The 25,320-nt window shown below is 30.6% G+C and overlaps 2 protein-coding genes and 1 long non-coding RNA gene across 3 annotated transcripts; 1 reads left to right on the plus strand and 2 right to left on the minus strand.

Annotated features, from left to right (window-relative positions):
• Positions 1–3,376: 3,376 nt before the first annotated feature.
• Positions 3,377–4,504, plus strand: LOC110229347. The gene is made up of 3 exons (XR_002332746.1): positions 3,377–3,682; positions 4,148–4,332; positions 4,418–4,504. It is a non-coding gene; the product is annotated as an uncharacterized LOC110229347 (long non-coding RNA).
• A 5,184-nt stretch (positions 4,505–9,688) lies between these two features.
• Positions 9,689–11,346, minus strand: LOC9315224 (dof zinc finger protein DOF2.1). Its single transcript, XM_021029260.1, has 2 exons — positions 11,171–11,346; positions 9,689–10,835 (listed from the first exon to the last, which is right to left on the minus strand). Exons 1-2 carry the CDS (start codon positions 11,183–11,185, stop codon positions 9,990–9,992), a joined length of 861 nt encoding a protein of 286 aa, XP_020884919.1. The 5' UTR covers positions 11,186–11,346; the 3' UTR covers positions 9,689–9,989.
• Positions 11,347–23,752: 12,406 nt separating this feature from the next.
• LOC110229268 (heat shock protein 90-1-like) lies at positions 23,753–25,277 on the minus strand. Its single transcript, XM_021029031.1, has 3 exons — positions 25,113–25,277; positions 24,553–25,046; positions 23,753–23,771 (listed from the first exon to the last, which is right to left on the minus strand). The coding sequence occupies exons 1-3, from the start codon at positions 25,275–25,277 to the stop codon at positions 23,753–23,755; spliced, it is 678 nt and encodes a 225-aa protein (XP_020884690.1).
• Between the last annotated feature and the right edge of the window lie 43 nt (positions 25,278–25,320).

The raw sequence follows: 25,320 nt of genomic DNA on the forward strand, positions 1-25,320 counted from the left end.
TCATCACTAGAATTCAAACGATCGATATACATACTATTATTACGATAATGTCAAGGTTATTAAGCCTATATAATATGAGTATATTTGGTTGTCATTCTTTACAAAATTAAAAAAACCATTTAGTTGTCATTCTTAAATCCCATATGACAATTTTTTTTTTCATTTTATCATTCAGTGCAAGGTTTTGGAAAATGTATGTATTCGGTGGAATCATATTTTTTAAAATGTGAAAACTTCAAAAGGCCACATACGTACCATTCAACTGATGTAAATCCTAGCAGTTGAAAAAAATGAGTAAAACCTTCTATCACTACAATGCATAAAAATAACACATTTTTCTTTCTATTAAACACAAAAAAAAAATTTACGGATTAAAACTATATACACAGGATTTGTGAGAAACATAGGTATTTTTTTATTTTTTTATAAACTAGGAAGTTCCGGACCGATTCTCATACATCTCTCTAGGCTTATGCAAGTTTTTAATATATTTAACATACGTGATTAATATTTTCATATCTCATTCGAGGAAATGATCTTCATGACATATTTTCAAGTATTTTTCACAAAGACATATTTCACAAAAGAGATGAACCAGTCAATTGCTCAGTTTCGATTGTAGCTACAATAAGTTCATAAGTTGGTAGGCTATTAGCAATACATAAGAACAAACCTAGTTCAAAACTCTTCAACATTCTTGTATTATTGTATATTGAATATGCTAGAAACGATCCACACATGGACATGGATATTAATTATATTACTAGTATCTATTTAAATGCCAATAATTATGAACATGCATATATAAATATGGTCTGGTCTAATAGTTTACTTACCGGAATATGTATATTCGGTATCTATAATTAATTGCTTTGAATTCTTGACATGAAAAGAAAAATTAAGAGACCCACACGTAATGAAGCAGCAGTAATGTTACATCCAATTTCCCACGGAAACAAACCTTTTCTAACATTAAATGTGTCAATACTCAATAGGATACACACACACACGTCTTTTTCTCTTTTGTTTTACACACACAAGTCAGAAAACCTCTTCTTCTTTTCTTCTTAATTTCTTTCTCCATTTTTTTCCACACACACACATTTATTATTAGTTGATCTCCTCAAGTCCTTTTGTTTTGTATTTTGTTTTGTTTTATTTAGGCTTTAAACAAACTGGAACATGTATACAGAGGATACAAATTGGTTTTTATTGGATCACCCAAAGTCCAGGACCACTCCAAACAACACTAATCAAACTAACTTTCAAGTCCAACAAAACTGACCCAATTTTTCTGGAGTATTTTGTAAGTACTTTTCTAATAGATTTTTTATAAGCCCATCAAAAATGACTCAAATCAGAACTAGTCACACAATCATCTGACAAGAACGCATTACGCATATAAAAATCAAATTTTCATAACCATATTTACAAGATATGAGTGTTCATTTAATGTTGTAAGGGAACCATCATCCTTCATAACCATATTTACAAGATAAACATATTTTCATAACCATATTTACAAAGTCAGAATACTAACTGATTTAGTTCTTTGTAGAGGAACCATCATCCTTCATAACCATATTTACAAGATGACCATATTTTCATAACCATATTTACAAAGTCAGACTACTAACTGATTTAGTGTCTTTGTAGAGGAACCATCATCCTTAAATACCCTACAAGCTCCTTCCTTCATTTCCTTCACCTTAATCCTCACCCCTTTACCTTTTTCACCTTTCATCAATCCTTATTACCTTCTTTACTTCCCTTAATCCCTTTACTACTATAGCTACCTCTTCTTTTCTCACCACCCCATCGTCCCCTGCATGCTCCCTAAACGCCACACGAATATCTTCGGTCAACAAAATCGCATTCATCTTTTGCTCGGCGTATAATGACCATGAGTCAAAAATCCTGCCGTGGATTTCTAGAGTTTACTATACTTTCTAGAGTCGATTTCCATCCGCAATGAGTCAAAAATCCTGCCGTGGATGGATGCGCTAAGACTTGAGCTTGTGGAGCTCAAGAGGGTATCGCAAAACCTTTGCTTTTGGTTCACTCTTAATATCCTATCAATAATCGTGAAACCTTCATTAAATGTAAAGTATGATACAAAGAAAGCTTAAATACTAAGAGAGATAACCAACTATACACATGATAGATAACCGAAGATAACCGCACTATATTCAACATTAAACCAGAGAGATATAATCTCTAATACGCCCCCGCAAGATGGAAGTATGACATCTTGGATTTGAAGAATTTTTGTGCTAAAAGGACTTTTATGAGAAAGCAACAGTTTCATTTTCCTCCATGTAGAAAGACTTGACACCTTCATAAACTGGATTATAGAGAAATGAATCAAGGTGGTGTCCTCTTCTTCAATAGTCATGTGAACTTGAGAGATCTTATTTGCCGTGAGTGGCTTGAATCCAAGATGAGCTTGATAAAACTGTTGAGTATCACAAATGAAGAATACTGTTCAAAGAACCTTGAAGCCTCCATGAGTTTGTAGCCAAGTAACATCACAAACCTGCCATAGGAGTAGCAAGCAGTAGACAAGTAAAGGGCATTGTCACTTTTAAGTTTTAACGCAAACATTCTCTTACCAAAACCATGTCCACAGAATAATTCTGCTACTAAAATCTTGAGGATGATGATTTTATAGAGGCCATAGCAATGATCCAAAGAGGAAACCAACAGCTCTTAACTTCATAGTACCACCAGAATGAGATCCGAAAGAATAAGCAATGGAGTCAGCTCTTCCGCTCTGTGAATCCCACTTACATGAGAAAGCTTGTCGTGAACAAGTGATGATTGTAGAAAGAATTGATTGGTGGTAAACAAGTTAATGGATTGGTTTTGTTATGCGAATCAAAATATGAAGAACTAGCAGTCGCACTCGGACTCCCGAATCCGTATGACCCAAAGAAACCGTTGCTCACTTTTTTCAAGACCAAGAGCAAGGTCATTGATCTGCTCACATACAAAACCGAACCGAGCAACCATTTTACACATTCGGACTCTTCAAAATAGTATGTTCCAAATTTTATAAGATTGAACTTGCTAATTTTCTCTATAAAAAATCCCACCGATCAAAAAAAAAAATGAATTCCCCTTTTCTGGAAAAATAAAATAAAAATGAAGTAGTTGCTTTATTAGGAAATGAAAAATTATGAGATAAAAAGTATAACAAATTTAAGACAGTTTAAACTTATATGAAAACGGGAGCCCAATTAGAAAATATTGAACAGAACCAAAGTAAATTTCATTAGCCCAAATAGGGCCCATAATACTGTCTTAACTCTTAAGTATAAAAACACACAGACGATAAAACCCTACCACAAGGCAGCCGAATTTTTTTTCCAAATGGACGTGATGATAACGGCGAGCGCAGAGATGAAGAAGATTACGAGTCTCGATGATGATAAGCTTTGGGCAGGATTTGATTGGGAGGAAACTGAGTGGTGAAATAAAACCTAAGACCTTGATCACTAGTTATCCTTTCCCAGCTATCCTCAGAGAGGACCTTTGATTGCAAAAGAGTTGCTCTCAGTGTTCCCAAATTCTAGATATATGATCAGAGGGATTAGATCCAAATTGCATGAGGTCATAGCATTAGCTAAAAGGAGACGTTTTACATCTCTAATTCTCACTCATACAAACTCTCTTGGACATGGTCAGTGTTTATTACTCCCTCCGTTTTTATACGTGATGTTTAAGGTTGTTACCAGCATTTTTGTTTATTTAATTTCTATACTAAAACAATACGATTCTATTAATACAATCTGCAAAACATAAATAGTCAAAACCAATAAAAATACGTAATTAATTTTGTATTAAAAATTGAAAACATCATATAATTTAAAACAAAATTTTCTTTTTAAAACATCTAATAAGTATTAAAAACGGAATGATATGATATAATTATCCGAGTTTAGACCTCTCTGGTGTGGATGTGTGGTGTCATATCTTTGCATTCTTGTTTGGTTATGCAGATATACTCATTATCATAAGCTTGCTGAATGGTGCATCCGCTGTTTTCAGGGTTATTGATTTCATCCCACATTTGGTTTGCATATTTATATATTCACATCTGCATTCAGAAAACTCAACTTGGTTTTCATTTTTTCTGGTTTTACAGAATTGTGCAAATCCCCCGAGCCGCCCCCGCTATCCTGAGCTTCATATGAAGAGTTTTAATTCTCAGGCCAGTGTTGGCACAGCCAGAATGATACAAGCACTCTTCCCCAAGGTCCCTTCTTCTGGTGGAAGGCCTGTTGCATGGTTTCAGAAGCAAAATAATCATATCTTTTTTCGATCTCATCGGTAACTTGTCTCACCACCCACTTTTTTGTTATCTCTTGAGTTATTTTTGTGTGACGATAAATAATAAATCAATCTTCTTGTTCAGTTTCTGCTATGAGGAAGCACTTTCAGGAGAAAGTTCAAGTGTCCGCAGACAGCCATAGGTTTCATATCTATTGCTTTTACTGACCTTTTATGATGTGTTGGAGATGTATATAACCGAACTGATTAAGCTCCCCGGATGGGTAGAAGCCTTTTGTATCCGTCGTTTGTCCGGTCTTGTGCAGGGTTAGGAACATCCTTTCCGGAGATCATTACACATCCGAGGAGCTTAATCAGTTCGGTTAATTCCCTAAACTCAAACAACACCGTTTCGACTTGTTTAGGCAATGGAGAAAAAACGACAAGATGTTTGCATTTATGTTTAATTTCAAAACTTCACAATTAGATTTTTTAAAAATTTATTGGTCATATATTCATGTTGTATTTATATTGTGTTTCCACCGTTATTACCGTCATTTTCTTGAAACGGTATGTTAATTTCGTCATTTTGATGTGGCAACTAAAACCGACAAAATCAATAAAATGATAATTTCAGACTATAGTTCTGGTGGCTCACTATGATGAACAAGGGACATGTGATCACGGTTGTGAAGAACAATGTGATTGCAAAGCGAGGAACACATGAGACATGATAACATAGATTTCAGGTTGTGCTTATGTTTCTCTTGTTAGCTATAATCACTTCAAATAAGAAGCTAATGTCACAATTTGATATAAATAGGAACCTAAACAATTAACCGAAGTGATATCGTGTTATTTTTTTATCTTCATCTATATATCTCTTTTATTGGTGATATGTATCATGTGTTTGAGCAAGGCTTTTGGAGCCAATGATCCTAGCTATGTTAGTAGAGCTTCAGCATAGTATTTTTGAGCAAGGAAAGTGTATTGCTTTTGTTTCAGCCAAAAACTCCAATTAATTCAAGAGCATCTCAAACTTAGAGGCCATCTCATATGGCGTTGGTTGACGCAGATGGTGAGAATGACACTAATGATGATTTTGGAGGAAATGAAAATTATGAAGATTTTGCGGATGATGAGTTTGATGGTAATGATAAGATGGGTTTTTAAGTTTAGAGTTTTATTTAGACAATTGTGGCTTTTTTATGTTAGCTTTCTTTTTACTTTGAGTTTAGTCTAATAGCTAAGACTATATTAGATATTACTTTTCAAAGATGTTTTTGTTTTCAAAGTTGGTTTTGGTTTTAGTTTAATAGTTAAGGCAAGTAACCTTACTATTTTGAAGTTCACCTTGCATCTGGAAAGCGACCAAGGTGTGTGCCTTAGGTGGAAGGCAACATCTAGGATTTTTTGCACCTAGGATCGCCTTTCACCATAAACATAGATTAGTATCCAAACTGAGTTCTTTATTGACTACCTCAACTCTGCAAACATAGATTATTATCCAGCTGGAACTCGGCCTCGACTTACCGTTCAGTTGTTTCTGCATGAGAAGATTACATGTAATCATTCTGGTTTTTATCTACCCGTTTCATAGGATACTACAAAGAGGGTCACATGCCACTAAAATAGAAGATGTGGCATTGCAGTAGGATGTAGATTTTAAGTGGTGAGAAAACAAAAATATTCAATTGAATTCAGCAAAAGTTAGTAATTCAAAAATATAATTTGGTCAAAACTAAAATTCAGCTAGATTCAAAAATATTTAGAATATCTAAAAATAACACTTGAAATATATCTTACAAAAAATGATCGAATACAAAATATGGAAAATTCATATATACAAAATCATTTTTTGAACGATTCGTGTTCGAGTTTATAAGGTAAATATGCTAAATTTTTAAATGACTGAATCAACAAAAATAATGAATAAAAAAGTTCAAGCTACCATAAATGAAAAATTTAGCTACTAGGTAATTTTAAAATTCAGTTTTTTTACTACGCTTTTATCAATTAATTACATGTTTTTAAAATTCTATTTATTTATTTAAACAATATTTTTAGTTATTCTTATATATTCATATTTTTCTAGATAGTTGTATGTTGTTGCTATTTAAATATTTAATTATTTTGTTATATTCTGCTAAAAATACAAATAAGTTATTCTAGATTTAATTGTTACCATTTGTACTTTTAGTTATGAGAAATTGTTAAAAATGCCTTTTTTTCAATACCCCTTTTCAAAAATGCCCCATTTGAGAGTCTATTTTTAAGTTTGTCCTCTTTTAGTTTTTAATGACCATTTTACCCTTATTTGAAACAAAATTAGGTCCACAAAATACAAAATATATTTTGGCGGGAAAAGTGATCCCGCAATTTTCCCGCCAAAACACTTGTAAAAACCTTTAAAAAACCTTGTAAAATTTTCCCGCCAAAAAATTTTCCCGCCAAAAAAAGTTTTTTGCGGGAAAAGTGATTCCGCAATTTTTTTTGCGAAATTTTTTTGGCGGGAAAATTTTTGGCGGGAAAAATTTACAAGGTATTTTAAAGGTTTTACAGAGTATTTACAAGTGTTTTGTAAGGTTTTACAATGTATTTTAAAAGGTTTTACAAGGTACTTATAAGGTTTTATAAGGTATTTATAACTTGTAAAACCTTATAAAAAACTTATAAAACCTTATAACTTGTAAAAATCTTATAAAATAGCTTGTAAAATCTTATAATATCTTATAAATACCTTGTAAATACGTTGTAAAACCTTATAAATACCTTGTAAAAAACCTTTAAAATACCTTGTAAATTTTTGGCGGGAAAATTTTCCCGCCAAAAAAATTGCGGAATCACTTTTCCCGCAAAAAAAAATTTTTGGCGGGAAAAGTTTTTGGCGGGAAAAAGTTTTACGGGAAAATTTTACAAGGTATTTTAAAGGTTTTACAAGTTTTTACAAGTGTTTTGGCGGGAAAAATTGCGGGATCACTTTTCCCGCCAAAAAATATTTTGTATTTTGTGGACCTAATTTTGTTATATTTTCTTATATATTTGTGATATATTTTATTAAAAGAAGGGTAATTTAGTCATTTTGTACATAAAAAGGAGTATTTTTAAAAATGGACAGCCAAAGGGGACATTTTTGAAAAGGAGTATTAAAAAAGGGGCATTTTTGTGAGTCTCCCTTTAGTTATTCTACTAGGTTCACTAATTCAGCAAAAGAAATTAAAATAAGTCAACATTATATTACTACATATTAGCTGAATTCCAAGTTACCATTTAAATTGATAGAGTATTTTTAGTCAATATTATGTACCAAAACTCAATTAACATAATGTTTAATGTGTAAACAAAATAATAAATTTTAAATTTTAAAATATCGAGTAAGGTATTTAGAAACCATCACATTTATTTTAATTTTACCATTAAATTTGAATTATGTTTCGTAACTACAATTATTATTATAATATGTACTTTAATTCAAATATTATTCACTATAAATAAAAATCTTAAAAATTCAAAAACCGCAAATATCAAACTACCTGAAATTTTGATTAAATCTATATATACATTTTTGAATGACTTTTAGCAAATAAATCCTGGAGTTGGACCTTATTTACGGATGAATGCCATTGGCATTAATTATTTAAATTTGAAAAATATTACTTAAAGATATTACCAATACGATTTCGAGAATCATAAATTCATATCTTCCTTAATTTTCTGAGTCATTAATGTGATAATCTTTAGGAAATATTTCTCTGTAAAAAAAAAAACCACATTAATGAAGGCATTAAAATCGACACTAACAATTAAATTATTTAGATGTTCAATTATTTTAAGATTCTTATATCTTATTTGATATTTTTTTTAATATCTCATTCTTTAATTACTGCGTTTAGAATTTATTGGTTGTTACCTATTTTTTGGTGAAATTTATTGGTTGTTACTTAATAAGTAATTATGATGCGTTTATTTTAGTTAATATCTAATTTAAAGGATTTGTTTTCTTTTATTATTAATAAATGAATAACATGTATAGAAATAAAAGATTTTTTTTGCCACTCCATAATAAAAATATTAAACTCTTATTTTCTACATTTCTTACACATAATATCCTCTTATTCAATAACAAAAAATATATATTACATATTTTTAAAAATATTTATAATATTTAAATTATATAAAAAATTTGTAATATTAATATTATTTCGACTCTATACAAATTTAATATATATGTATATATATCTTATGGGAACCATTTAAAAGAAATTTTTAAATTGACTTCAATTATATAGCTTTTAAATAAAAGTATTATTAAAAAGAAAAATAACTAAATAATGTAATTTCACGGGACGGGTAATATGGTGGGACGGGTTTGGGTTGATATTTATAAAAGATCGTATACCACGGGTGAAATCCTAAAATTAACAATCAAAATAATCTATCAAACAAATTATATTTTGATTTTTTTAAGAAAATATAGCCCCGCGGTGTACCGCGGGTTAAAATCTAGTGTCATTACAAATTTTCAAGAAAAATGTATTTAATATTTAAATTTTATATTTATCAGCATGGGACATCATCTACTTTTTATCTATAAAAAAAACAAATTCGATTTTTGATTTCCTACGTGACTCGTATCCAAACATATTATTAAATTTGTTTAATAAATCGATTTGGCTACTAATTTTTCAAATATAACATACGGCTCGTACCAATTTTGACCCTTTTGTCGGTAGGCAACAACCCCTAAATCCAAAAATTTGAAAAACAAAATTCATCGTATCAACACATTTCAAACTCGGGAATTTTATTCAACAGTTATGTTTTCTTATTTGGACCCTACTAAAGAATGTCTATTTCAAACTAAGAAAATATAATTTACTGCATTATGTAGACTTGTTAAATTTAAGTGCCATAGGTAGTCACGCTCAAATCTGTGTGTTAGATTTGATTCTGTACAAGAGATTTGAGAAACGATTATAAAATTCTTCCAATGTGGCCGTATTATCAACCAATAATTATTCAAATCAATTAATAATTAAGTATACTCATAACTATTTGCCAAAATGAATAAATAAAATAAATGTGTCCAAAATATCTACCTGGAAAATACGAAGCAATCATGACAGAATATCTTGAAACTCACCACTCACATTTCAAAATCCAATGTTTTTTTGGCCTCTGACAACAACCAGTGGAATGTTGATGCCTTGATGGACAACATGTTAACCTAATCAACAATAACTACTTTGAATTTTCACTTATCTGTATTATTGAAAGAATTCCTCAAAACTATATGCCACTTGATATATTTCTATCAACAAAGATATATCCAACAAAAGGATTGATAAATTGATATGCCACTCACTCACTAATACTTTTCATAAACTATGATCAAATCATAACTTTAAAAAAAACATGAGAAAAAAAAAAGATCCGTTACATAAAAAAAACATATAATTAACCACCCCAGCCACCATTAAATCACAAATTAAAATACCAAAAAAGAAAATATTTTTGTTTTTAAAAGAAAAGAAGTCTTAGGTCCTTGTCTCAACATTAAAAATTGGGAAACTAAAAAAGGATAGAAACCCTAGAAATTATTTTAAAAAAAAAAAAAAAACCAAACATCCCCCATATTAGTGAAAGTGGTATACAAACATGTGATGACATAAACTTTAATATATAGTAATATTATATATTTATTTATTAATGATCTTCTAGACCAAAGGAGTGTTGAGTAAACCATTATTCCAAGATGAAGCCATCCCATTCCAGCTTTCCCTTCCGGGATCAATCTCCGGTACAACTCCGGCAGAATCTCCGTTCATCTGCCATGGAAATCCCCATAAGACCTTGCTAGGATTCTCTGAGATATTGTTGTTATTGTTCACATTCTCTTGCTTTCTCTCGTTTCCTTCCAAAGACATCCCCAATGTAGAAGCCATCTTGATATCATTTTGATGATTGTTACCATTTCCGGACATAAACCCATAACACAAGCTATTATTGAAATCACCGTTTTGTCCTCCAAAGATCCCTACGTCATTGGCTGAGTTTCCATAAATAGAAAGATCACCTCCAAACCCAAAAGAAGGCGTAGTAGCCTGAGAGGATGAATGATGCTTTTGAAGAGTAGCAAAAGCGAGGTTGAGATCAATGGAGTCATAACCAAAAGATGATGGTGGCATTCCCGTAATTAAAGAGTTCTGAAGTGGATCATTATGGAAACTAATAGACTTATTGTTGTTCTTGGAGAAAGCTGAGGAAGAGGATCGTTTGTTTCGACGGCAACCACCACCAACGGGAACGTTACGGAGAGTACCGCCTTTAGTCCAATATCTCCGACAAGATTTGCAGAAGTAACGAGGTTGAGAGAGACTATAGTTGTTGTAGTAACAAAACTTTGTGTTTGGAGATTCACATCTTGGACAATTTTGAGCTTCACCTCCTAATTCTCCTCTTGATACTTTCTTCTTCATTTCGTCTTCCATTTTCTTATTGTTATTATTGCTTCCTTTTGTTGAGCTTACCAATATGGTTTCCAAAGTCTCGTTTGAGATTTCCTACACATTCAAACAAATTAAATTAAATTGTGCTGACGAATGAAATAATGATGATTTGCTTTATATAACGGATTAGTCGTACGTGGCGCCGATTCTTTACCGACAATAATTTTTTGTCTACAAGAAAATGGTAAGGGTAATCAAGTTGATATTATCTTTAAATTGGTGAGCTCTTGATGAATTTTTTGTTGCTATGAGCAGAAGTTGAAAAGTATTACCTTGATTTTTAAGTGTTAGTGTTCTTAAAATTTTGGATTGAAGTATTAAGATAGCTCAGAATTATAAACAAAACAAAAATTGTTATGAAAAACTAAAATTATAGAAGAATAAATTACCTGTGGAGGATCCATCCATGCAACAAAGGATCGAAGCAACGATTACTTGTGTGTTTTTAGTAATAATAGCAATTATGGTTGTGATATTTTGCTCAAACTCTAGGGAACCAGAGAGAGAGAAAGAGAGATGGAGGGTTTGAAGAAAAGTGGTGAGGAAGAGATGAATAGAGGAGAAGAGCACGGTTCTTAATATATAAAGCAAAACAGATAAAGTGTGTCCTTTTAAATATGGTTATATTTCATAATTCAAATTGATTATTTATTGTTTTGTAGCTAGTTGTTGTTTTTTAAATATTGATACTATTCACGACAAAAAAAAAATATGATACTATTCACATTTAGTCGAGAAATTTTGCAAAAGTCTTCAACAATATAACTATATAAGTAACTAATACTTTTGTTGATAACTCTTTCTTTTGTTAATTCTCAGAAGTTTAACATTGAGACAAGTAAAGAGTCATTTTTATTCATTTATTTAAATAAATAAGGAAAATTTCGAAAAACACCTCTTTCTAAAAATATTCCTAAATGCTGTTAATTTTCAATTACAGCACTTTTACTATGTTTTATAAGATCTTACTATGTTTTATAAGATTTTAGAAAAATGATTATAAATATAATTCATATTGTTTTACACAGTTTAAAATAAATAAATAAAGAAGTAGACAATAGTGATGGTAAAAATATCTAAAAGGAATATAAATCAAATGATGGATTGAAGTCCCAAAACTGAATGACAAGAAAAAATATCATATGGATCAATGAGAGCCAAAAGAGACATTGAAAAATATCAGTTTAAACCGAAGGTTATAGATATATGCTCTTTTTATAAAAAAAATTCCAAACATTCTTTTGCCTTTTTAAAAATGTATGTTAAAAATATATATTAAATTTTATAGACTTTCAACATAAAACCAACTGATTTAGTGAATTATTTGTCGCATATTTTTATCTATAATAGACTAATAGTCCAGTCTTTTTTTTTATTTTTCGATGTGAGTTTTTTACCTCACACTTTTTTAAAAGGGTGATTTTGAAAAATACCCTGTTTTTGAGTTATACTTTGAAATATACCCCCTTTCTATTTTTTTTAATAAAAATTATAATTATATATAAGATGATAATTTTGTTCAAATTTAAATTTAGAGATATATTTTTAATAAATAAGAAAATCGAAATTTAGAGAAAATATATACTAAATTCGAAATAATATTAATCATGATTATATATATTTTCAAGATAAAAATAGTTTTTTTATTTTGATCTATTAAATTTTAACAATATTATACAGTCTATCGCTTAATATCTATCATATTATATAAAGAAAAATATCTCCAACGTATGAAACACATTTTTAACTAAACATATTACCAAAGTTTGTTTCAATTAAACGATTCTCTTTAACATATTTTTCCAAAGTAAACTACTTTATTCTTTTTCAATAATAATGAATCATTAAAATCTCCACCATATGACTTAACAAAAAATCATACTTAACATTGGTAGAATGCTATTATTCATTATTGTTCTTAAAAAATATTTAGGATAATGAATCTTTGGAATTATTAGTTATATAACATTCAAAGTTACAAAACAACATCCATGTTGAAAGACGAACATGATTTGGTCTACGGACAACTTTGTAAAAATTAGATATTTAATTATTACCAACAAATTGATTTGAGATTAAAAATATAGATCCTTTTGCTTAATTATTATTAAGTTTCAATAAGAATTTTTTTAGTAATTTTATAACTTTACAAATTATTTTTAAAAGAAAAAAAAAAGAGGGTATTTTTCAAAAGTCTAAACAAAAAGAGGGTATTTTTTCCAAATTTACTAAAAATAAGGAGTAGTTTTTATAACCATTAGTTTTAACTTATTTTATCACATCTTCTTTTCTACCTACCTCCACAAAATTAAATTTTGTTTAGATCAATTAACAAGGTGATCGAACTATTTTGCACTGTGTGTTTGAACTCTTATACCATCTAATGTAAGAAAAAAAAACATTCTTATGCTATATTAAATTTCATGAATTTTCAAATCAAATAGTAATTAACAATAGATAGATTGATCCATCTATATATAATAATATTTGAGAAGTGGTTTTGCTGACGTGTCGGACTCTCGGCTCTTGTTGAGTCATTGATTTTACGTAATTACTTAATTACCCTTAATGAAATCTAATTAATTTTGGAAAAATTAAATTGAATTTCGGAATTAACCAGGAAAAAATAATTTTGGAAACAATAAACATGATATCTATATATAATAATATTTGAGAAGTGTTTTTGCTGACGTGTCGGACTCTCGGCTCTTGTTGAGTCATTGATTTTACGTAATTACTTAATTACCCTTAATGAAATCTAATTAATTTTGGAAAAATTAAATTGAATTTCGGAATTAACCAGGAAAAATAATTTTGGAAACAATAAACATGATAATTAACCAAAAAAAAAAAGAACAACGAAGTACCAGTTAGGAAGCTTTAATTGAATTCATCGTGTTCTTCGTCGTGTGAATATAATTCTTCTAAACGAAGGCAAAACTTGAAATCCTAACATAAAGCATATATTCATAGCAATAACAGAGATCTAATAATTTAGTGATAGAATTTCACCTGTTGATCTGTCGAAGCAGAATAGTCAAGCTTCTCATAGTATCTTGCCCATGTTATGTCTTTAAGACGTCAATACTATCCTGCACCCTATAATTCTAACCAATGAAAAGAACAAATATTTATTACCTTGGATACAGAGTTGACGAAGAAACCTTGGATAAAAACTCGACGAAGAAACTTGTAAGTGTTAATGTATGATGAAGCTTCCATGAACGTGAATTCGTGATCATAATGAAGAAACGTGTGAATGGAGACGGTTGATGGTTTTTTTTTTTTTTTTTTTTTTTTTTTTTTTTTTTTTACCTTTTGTGTAAACAGATCTGTTTCATAATTTATCGGAAAAGGAATTATACCAAAAAAAAAAATCGGAAAAGGAAAATATTTATTATAATATTGATATATTTAAGATGATAATGTCAAATATCCGAAAATTATTAATCGGAGCATTAATATAAACATAAAAGAATACTATTCTAACCTTACTCAAATTAATAAGATTTAGATAACCGAAATTAATCGTAAACGGCAATTAATTGTTAAACTAATTAAAATAAAGATCAAACGTACCGGAATAGATGAAATTTTTGGTATGATCGTCGTGTTCGTCGTCAAAAAAAATAATATGTAGATCAATGAAAGAGAACCCACCAATTTAGAAACGGTTATCACGCCATCGTATTGTTCGTCGGATGATTATAAGTCTCTAATCTGGAGATTGACTTGAACCCTGACAAAAACATATATTCATAGCATAAAATCGTAAATAGAAGGTAGAAGACCACCTATTAATCGGTTGTAACCTTGTGCAAACTCGATTTAATTTTGACGAATGAAATGTTGGTGTGGTGTCAAAACTTTCTTGGGGAGACTCGAAGATGAGAGAGCTGAAGTCAGAGATAGGCAGAGAGGTTTACATGTGAATTAGGTATGGAGTGCTAACGTGAACATGAACGTGAACGGCGGTGATTTTTGCACATAATAGCAATTAGATCGAGTTTTGGAAAAAAATATGGATCAGCGTGACATGACGCATATGGATACCATGCATGTCTATCTATTGTAAATCAAAAATTATATTATTGTTCCGCCTTATTTTTGAAACAGAAAGGAATTTTCCCTTAAATTTTAATATATTTTATAAGATAGTATCAGATATAGTAGTAAATCTAAAATAGTTGTTATTATTCCATATTTTTACAGAAAAAAGTAAATATTATTTTAAATAAACATGGATAACAATGAATAAATGGCAGTTTTACAAATATTTATTATTATGATAGTGATTTGCTTATTAAAATATGTAAATTTTCTTTTCTTTTTTTTGTATTTATCGTAGAAAAATTTAGAAACTCTAAATCATGCACCGCCTCCTATTCAATATAAATACCTTGCTCATGGTATTCAATTTCAGATCATAACTAACCCTTGCTTTTTTGTTCTTTTTTTTTCAAACTTTTTTTTGCTTCTACCTAATTTTTCTTTTTCTTTTTATTGTAGGGTGGATGTATGGAGGGGACGATGTGAACTGGTGTATGGAAAATTTGGACCTAATTCAATGAATAAACAGGTGATCTTATAGTTTATATGTACAAATTTGATTTTTTTTTTTTTTGTATTTATGGTTTCACTATTTTCACCACTAATCAATTTTTATAATCAAAAAGTTTGGTTTCAACTTTTGAGAAGGTAATCATCGATGGTTTGGTATGTTTCTTTTTGTTGTAAAAAGATGAGGTACCTCCCGATTTTGTTGAGGTACATGTTCTTATTATTTTCAAATATGTCTTTTCTCATAAGAAACACTCAACTTTTGATAACACAGTTGCCACAAAGTCAGAAAGATGACTTATTTCAGGGATGAATCTTCAGAGGAGGCTAATTTTTGTCGTTAATACAATTTAAGTATTCCTCTCTTTAGATTAGGGATAACAAACTTGGCTGTTAAATTCAAGAATTACTCTTCGTTGCCAATCTCTCTCCCCAAACTAAAATATTACATATATGGAAGTAGTAACTTAAAGTTTTTGGTATCGAGGTCATTCTAAGGCACTGAGATTCGGACTTTGGTATGTATAGGATTCGTTTTCCATGCACTAAGATTTAATTATTGTTTAATTTATTTGTTTTTAGGTTTCTTTCCATGCTCTGATGCGTTTTCGGGTGTGCCAATGGAAGCTTGCATCACTCTTTACTCCAAGCGTAAGTATGCTCTGCATTAGCTTCTTCTGTTCCATTGGTTATTATGGGTTTTGACTTTTGAGAAATATACAACAATTTAAAACCAGGTTTTGTTGTTGATTAGTTCGGTTTGTATACCATATTTTGCTAAATACATATGACCATAAATAAGACCAAAGGAGCTGGGTTAGCTCCTTTGCCAGCTAGGTTGACTTCGTCTCCTCCCCGTCTTGCGGATTTCCGTTATTCAACGGGTATATTTGAGAAGTATACGGTACTAAAACCACAACCATTGATCTTAGCTTGATCGGTTCTTCCCTAGGATTTATACATAAAAGTAAATTGTTTTGTTTAATAATTTTCCATTGCATGAACTTTCGAGACAACAAGTGGACAGGAGTGTAATGTCATCAAAAGTCAAATCAAACACTGTGAGGAACATAATAGACAACGTTGGCTTCTTTCGCAGCTGCTCAACGTTGTCTCTCCCGATGGTCCCAACACTCTCTTCTTCTTTTTTTGTCAACATTCAAACGTTGTTTAAAATAAATAAAAATGTTTAACCTTAATCATCTTTCTAGATCTTTAAATGCCTAAAACTTCAACTTAATCAGTCAGCAATCCGTCACGTTAATGATTTTGAAAGGAAGACTTTTGTTTTGTTTCGGTTAGTTTTGTTTGTTTAGTATTTTAATCACAAGATAACTCTAATTTCCCATTAGAGTTGTGTTAATTGTGTTGATTATGATTTGGCGTTCCAATTCTGATATTATTTTTATGTTGTAAATCTTAAACTGTTACGTTATTGTTCTATCTTCCTATGTGAGAAAAAAGTAAAATGTTTTAAAATTTTGACATGGATAATAATATAATTGTAAATCTATAATAATTATATTATCATTTTATTTATATTTTTCAAAAAGAAATATATTTATCTTAATAGATTTAATATGATAATGTCAAATATAGTTATAAATCTAAAAGAGTTATGTTATTATCCCATCCTTTTATGAGAAAAAAGCAGATATTCTCTTAAACTTTTAAATTAACGTGGATAATAATAAATAAATGATAATTTTACTAATATGATAATGATTCGGTTTTAATCTTACCAAAAAACAAATAATGATTCTGTTTCAAAAATATATAAATTTTCTTTGTTTAGTTGTAGATATTGTCATATAAAAAATTCTTAGATCCTCCACTGCCTTAATTTTATGTAAATACCTTGCTTGATATTTAATTTTGATTTGATATCATAACTAATCCTTGCTTTTTTTTTCGGCACTAACCATTGAATTTTTTATACTGCCATTTAATTTTTGCATAAAAAATAATAATTAATAGTAGTGTTTATTATGAATGCAGGTTTGTTTTCCATAAAAACTAGATTGGATTTATGGAAGCACGTCATTGTTTCCAGTGCGAGGAAACAAATGTCGTATCACTGCTGTTGTGGCTATTTAGTACTTTCGTTTCTGTTTATGGCTTTGCTTCGTTTGTATGGTTAGTCATCAATCATTGATCTTCTCATTGTTTGAATATTGTTGCATAGGAAAAATCTTCTTTTTTTATGAATCTTTCAAAAGTTGGGTCCATGCTATTCTCAGTGATTGATTACGTTTATTGAATATTTGTGTGCTTCCTCTGCTGATATTCTAATTCATACTTTATTCGTCGTCTTTGATACACTCTGATTAACCATTGTGCACCTCTAGAGTCTAATTTGCAATATTAATGCAAGTCTCTTTAACTTACGAATTATGAAGAGCATCCTAAGATCGTTTAATTTGATTCAGGCTTTATGTGGCTAATGTTTGGTCTTGGATGTGAATTAGTCTATCATGTTTCTTGGAAGGTAGGAAGCAATCTTGATGTTTACCAAAATCCAATGTGCTCTTTAGTAGCTCAGTTTTGAAATATGTACTAATTATTGTAGAGGGAACCCGAAACAAAGAGACCATATGTATGATTTTATATGCGAAGAGAAGCTCCGAATTTGAAATCGTCTCCACTCCGGTGATATGTGGCCATGGTGTGAAGGAGTCTGGAGCCATGGTTATTTCAGATTTGGACATAACCGTAATTGTTAAACTAATAAAAATAAGATCAAACGTACCGGATTGATGAGAATTTTTGGTGTTCTTCGTCATGTTCTTCGTCGTATGGATCTAACAAAACAAAAAAAATATATATATCCCAGAATTTTTTTTTGTTTGTTAATAGAGAGAACCCACCAATTTTGTAGCGTTGATTGTGACATCGAATTGTTTGTCGGATGAATATAAGTCTCTAATCCGGAGACTGAAGTTGAACTCTAACAAAAACATATATTCATAGCATAAAATTCATAAATAAAAGGTAGAACATCACATAGCTTTTTCTTCAAAGCTAACACATCTCTCTTTGTAGCCGAATTACTCTCCAGTTTGGTATATACTCAAATTTTCCAATGACTTCCTTCTCGAACCTGGAGCGTTTTTGCTTTGCCGGATATTTTTAGGATATGGCTCTTATGTATCTCTTGTGAGTCACTTGATATGTTGTTTAGGTAAAACTTTTGGTTTGAAAGAGAATGATCTACGACAAGCATAATCGGTTATTTGTTATATATGTGGCCATGTTCATATTGCTTTCTCCACAAGCAATTTTCCAGTTTTGTAGCATTCGATATTTAAATTTAAAAGCTTCAATACGTTGTATACATGTGTATGTATGTACATATATGAATTATTCTCAGTTGCACATAGTGGTTTCTAAGGGATAGATACTTGCTCTCTGTAATCCTCTCATTTTTAGTACCTATCTTCAGTGTTTACTTTGCTAAGAGCTTCTTGATAGGCATACATCTTTGCAATCTCAGATCAATATACTACAAATACATATACGATACAGTTAAGAAAATGATATTTCTCTTACAACTTTTTATATGGGTTTTATAAACAAGAGATCAACTGAAGGGTTACGCAGCGACCAATGGCGAAGGTAGAGACAAAGATACTACAATAGGGACGATAAATATGACACGATATATACAAAAGAGATGCCTGTTTCTATACCATTGAAATTTTACGTACATAACTACTTCAAAGAGCAAGATGACTTACTTGATAGGTAAGAGATATGGTAAGAGATTATATTTTTCAATTATTTGTTTCCAACTACGAAAAACTCCAGTGACATACAATCTAAAAGCATGAATATGTCATAAAATCAAGAATACAACAAAAACCAGGAAGATGGGCCCAAATTAAAGTCCGAAACTGGATGTGGGGAACCCACAGACAGTGGCGGTCGGAGCGTTACAAATATGAAAGAAACGAGGAAGCGTGAATATGTCATAAAACCAAGAGTACTACAAAACCAAGAAGATGTGCTCAAAGAACGAAACTGGACGTGGGAACCCACAGACAGTGGCGGTCGTGGCATTACAAATATGAAACAAACGAGTAAGCATGAATATGTCATAAAATCAAGAGTACGACAAAACAAAGAAGATGGGCCTAAAGACCGAAACTGGACGTGGGGAGCCCACGGACAGTGGCGGTCGGGGCGTTGCTAATATGAAAGAAACGAGTAAGCATGAATATGTCATAAAATCAAGAGTACGACAAAACAAAGAAGATGGGCCTAAAGACCGAGACTGGACGTGGGAACCCATGGACAGTGGCGGTCGGGGCGTTGCTAATATATTGTTGGTTTAAATATATAGATTTTTATATTTAATTCTATTATATATATCAAGATATAAACACTAATAATTGTTTGTGATTCAAAAACACTATTAATTGTTGATTACTAATAATATATATCAAAAGTTATAGCGTTTTACCATAATTCTATATTAATGTCGTTATAAAAATTAGACTCTTGACAAAATTAATTCAATAAATATCTCTAACTTGATAACCCTAAATATTAATTATTAATTCTGGTTTTAATCAACATACAACCCCGCGCTGGGCGCGGAGACCTCCCCTAGTATCTTTTATATACTACTAGATTTTAACCCGCGGTACACCGCGGGATGATTTAATTTTAAAGTTAGTATAAAAATATTTTGTAAATTGTATTTCTTTATAACATATTTATTTATATTATAGTTTACAATTGTTATTAAGTAACGGTATACCACGAGTCCACGAGATAATTATTAATAAACTGAGGATTTAACCCGTATTAAAGCGGTATATAAATATTGATTCAAATTCGTCCTCCATATAAATCATTTCCGAAATATAACCCGTTCCGTAATTTCTTAACCCGTCCTGTGATTTGTATTTAAAAAAATAAGGATTAAATCCGTATTGAAGCGGCGGATTAATGATATTTTAATCTTTTTATTATTGTTGATTCAAAAACCCGTCCCGCCAAACCCATCCCGCCAAAAAACTCATTTATTTTATTAATGTTCTTATTTATGATATGATTCTGAATCATTGTCTAAATATTTTAATCGATGTAGAACGTTGAACACACATTTTCGTCAATTGGATAATATATGTCCGTTTTTAAAATTTCGAATCACAGTATATGCAGAAAAAAAATTGATTTTTTTTTTTTACTTTATGTATTATATGATGATTCAAAACAGTTAAAAACAAATCAAACAAAAATGATAGGAGAATCATAATTATAAATCTTAATAAAATCTTCTAAAAATTTAAATTATTAAATATAGAATATCCGGTGTATGAGTTGGGTTAAATATAACCCGACCCAACAATTTTATTGTGAATGAATTTTTAAAATGGGTCGGATATCCGAGCATTCATAATAAACACTACTATTAATTATTATTTTTTATGCAAGAATTAAATGGCAGTATAAAAAATTCAATGGTTAGTGCCGAAAAAAACAGCAAGGATTAGTTATGATATCAAATCAAAATTAAATATCAAGCAAGGTATTTACATAAAATTAAGGCAGTGGAGGATCTAAGAATTTTTTATATGACAATATCTACAACTAAACAAAGAAAATTTATATATTTTTAAAACAGAATCATTATTTGTTTTTTGGTAAGATTAAAACCGAATCATGATCATATTAGTAAAATTATCATTTATTTATTATTATCCACGTTAATTTAAAAGTTTAAGAGAATATCTGCTTTTTTCTCATAAAAGGATGGAATAATAACATAACTCTTTTAGATTTATAACTATATTCGACATTATCATATTAAATCTATTAAGATAAATATATTTCTTTTTGAAAAATATAAATAAAATGATAATATAATTATTATAGATTTACAATTATATTATTATCCATGTCAAAATTTTAAAACATTTTACTTTTTTCTCACATAGGAAGATAGAACAATAACGTAACAGTTTAAGATTTACAACATAAAAATAATATCAGAATTGGAACGCCAAATCATAATCAACACAATTAACACAACTCTAATGGGAAATTAGAGTTATCTTGTGATTAAAATACTAAACAAACAAAACTAACCGAAACAAAACAAAAGTCTTCCTTTCAAAATCATTAACGTGACAGATTGCTGACTGATTAAGTTGAAGTTTTAGGCATTTAAAGATCTAGAAAGATGATTAAGGTTAAACATTTTTATTTATTTTAAACAACGTTTGAATGTTGACAAAAAAAGAAGAAGAGAGTGTTGGGACCATCGGGAGAGACAACGTTGAGCAGCTGCGAAAGAAGCCAACGTTGTCTATTATGTTCCTCACAGTGTTTGATTTGACTTTTGATGACATTACACTCATGTCCACTTGTTGTCTCGAAAGTTCATGCAATGGAAAATTATTAAACAAAACAATTTACTTTTATGTATAAATCCTAGGGAAGAACCGATCAAGCTAAGATCAATGGTTGTGGTTTTAGTACCGTATACTTCTCAAATATACCCGTTGAATAACGGAAATCCGCAAGACGGGGAGGAGACAAAGTCAACCTAGCTGGCAAAGGAGCTAACCCAGCTCCTTTGGTCTTATTTATGGTCATATGTATTTAGCAAAATATGGTATACAAACCGAACCAATCAACAACAAAACCTGGTTTTAAATTGTTGTATATTTCTCAAAAGTCAAAACCCATAATAACCAATGGAACAGAAGAAGCTAATGCAGAGCATACTTACGCTAGGAGTAAAGAGTGATGCAAGCTTCCATTGGCACACCCGAAAACGCATCAGAGCATGGAAAGAAACCTAAAAACCAATAAATTAAACAATATTCGAGTCTCCCCAAGAAAGTTTTGACACCACACCAACATTTCATTCGTCAAAATTAAATCGAGTTTGCCCAAGGTTACAACCGATTAATAGGTGGTCTTCTACCTTCTATTTACGATTTTATGCTATGAATATATGTTTTTGTCAGGGTTCAAGTCAATCTCCGGATTAGAGACTTATAATCATCCGACGAACAATACGATGGCGTGATAACCGTTTCTAAATTGGTGGGTTCTCTTTCATTGATCTACATATTATTTTTTTTGTTCGTTTTTTTTCCAAATATTTAGATTGAAACGACGACGAACACGACGATCATACCAAAAATTTCATCTATTCCAGTACGTTTGATCTTTATTTTAATTAGTTTAACAATTAATAGCCGTTTACGATTAATTTCGGATATCTAAATCTTATTAATTTGAGTAAGGTTAGAATAGTATTCTTTTATGTTTATATTAATGCTCCGATTAATAATTTTTGGATATTTGACATTATCATCTTAAATATATCAATATTATAATAAATATTTTCCTTTTCTGATTTTTTTTTTTTAGTATAATTCCTTTTCCGATAAATTATGAAACAGATCTGTTTACACAAAAGGTAAAAAAGGATTAATAAAAAAAAAAAAAAAAAAAAAAAAAAAAAAAAAAACCCTTCACCCGTCCCCTTTCCCACGTTTCTTCATTATGATCACGAATTCACGTTCATGGAAGCTTCATCATACATTAACACTTACAAGTTTCTTCGTCGAGTTTTTATCCAAGGTTTCTTCGTCAACTCTGTATCCAAGGTAATAAATATTTGTTCTTTTCATTGGTTAGAATTATAGGGTGCAGGATAGTATTGACGTCTTAAAGACATAACATGGGCAAGATACTATGAGAAGCTTGACTATTCTGCTTCGACAGATCAACAGGTGAAATTCTATCACTAAATTATTAGATCTCTGTTATTGCTATGAATATATGCTTTATGTTAGGATTTCAAGTTTTGCCTTCGTTTAGAAAAATTATATTCACACGACGAAGAACACGATGAATTCAATTAAAGCTTCCTAACTGGTACTTCGTTGTTCCTTTTTTTTTTTTGGTTAATTATCATGTTTATTGTTTCCAAAATTATTTTTTCCTGGTTAATTCCGAAATTCAATTTAATTTTTCCAAAATTAATTAGATTTCATTAAGGGTAATTAAGTAATTACGTAAAATCAATGACTCAACAAGAGCCGAGAGTCCGACACGTCAGCAAAAACACTTCTCAAATATTGTTATATATAGATATAGATTAGTTAAATCTTTTCCCATCATTTCCATGTGGAATATTTCTTTACAATATTAAATATATATAAAAAAGTTAAGAAATGCTTGAAATAATGCTACATTTTCCAAAGTCTATATCTGCTCAAAAAATTAATCTCCTAAAACTATGACAAATGACTTTAAAAAAAGAAAAAAGAAAAAAGCACAATGGCAAATGAATGGTGATGATTAATAAAAAATATTTGGGTCGTACACATTTACGTATATTATGTACACACAAGTCAAGATGACCGAATCTGGCGTGGGTTCAACTATATATACATGTGGACCCTGCCACACCAATAGCCACCATCACCATCAACCAACCTAACCTCATTCTCTCAATTCAAATTCCAAACCATTTCTCCTTTATACTCGTCGCGTACATACGTTCCTTGATACGCGTATGAATATAGACATCTTTGTTTTGCATTTTTTTGTCATTCTGAAATCTATCCTAAAAAGTTTGGTGAAATACCTAAAAACTAAACCGACAAATAACGAAATGTTTTCAAAAGCCAAGTTTTAGCAAAAAAAGAATCTCACGACCAGAGCCGTAGCTGGATAGAAGCAAGAGAAGCGGGAGCTGCGGCCCTCCGAGAAGTTATTAATATTTTCGGCCCTCAAATACCAATGTGTTTTGGTAGCCTAGTGGTATTATGTCATACACCACATATCTTAGGTCATGAGTTCGAATCACCTGAAGCGTGAGAGAAGGTTTTTTTTTGTTTTTTGTTTTTTTTTTATGGTTAAATTTTTTTATAAGTATACACTTTTCTAGAGCGGCCTTTTTTTTTTTCCGCGGGCGGCCTCTTGTGTTCAAAGAAAGATTAAGAACTCAAATATAAAGAATAACTCTCTTTATTTCTTTAGGAAAATTCCTCAAAACCTAAAGCTCTAATCTCTCAATCTCTTATGGTCTACCACACTTTGGTAACTCATATTTATACATAAAACTCATAGACATATTCCTACTTTGATTAGGAGTATATTTTAGATAACTCCTAAAATATACATAATTATCTCTTAAACAAAGACTTATTTCTCAAGTCTAAATTCAAGCTTATCCAACAATCTCCCCCGTAAGCTTGAAATCTTCTTATCAGTCATCAATGTCAGACCCAACTTCAACATCTTGTGAATCCTAGCACATGCAAACGTGTTTGGTTGATCAAGATTGAATCCAGAAGTCAACAAAGTTGTCACAAACAACAACATGACAAGATCTTTAACAGACTTGTCATTCTTGTCAGCTTCAGCTCTCTTCCTAAGCTCCTCCATGATACCATTGTCGGGGTTGATCTCCATTGTTTTCTTGCTCGACATGTAACCACTCATGACGCTATCTCTCAACGCCTCTGTCTTCATAATCCTCTCCATGTTCGCAGTCCATCCGCATTCACCAGTTACTAGACAGAAAGGAGAGTCCACAATCCTGTCTAAGACCACAACCTTCTCAACTTTATCTCCAAGAATTTCCTTAATCGTCTTGCAGAGATTCTCGAAAGATTCTTCCTTCTCTTCCCTCTTTTTTTCTTCTTCAGTCTCATCTTCAAGTTTCAGTCCTTCTTTTTCTTCTTCTCCTTCCTTCTCTTTGTCACTTCCAGCCTTGGCTTTTTTCTCTTTATCAACCATCTCTTCTCTGGTGGGCTCTGCTTTGTCTTTACCTTTCTCTTTAGAAGACTCAACGTGATCAACTTCAACCTTAGAATCAGCATAGAAATTAGAACCACCACCAGGATTCTTAATCTCTCTCAAATGCTCTAAGTTTGCATGTGATTCCTTCGGATTCTGCATATAACGACTAAGAACACCAACACAAAAATTCAAGTCTGGTCTT

Source organism: Arabidopsis lyrata, assembly GCF_000004255.2.
Source record: "Arabidopsis lyrata subsp. lyrata unplaced genomic scaffold ARALYscaffold_4, whole genome shotgun sequence".
In the NCBI taxonomy this organism is placed as follows: domain Eukaryota; kingdom Viridiplantae; phylum Streptophyta; class Magnoliopsida; order Brassicales; family Brassicaceae; genus Arabidopsis; species Arabidopsis lyrata.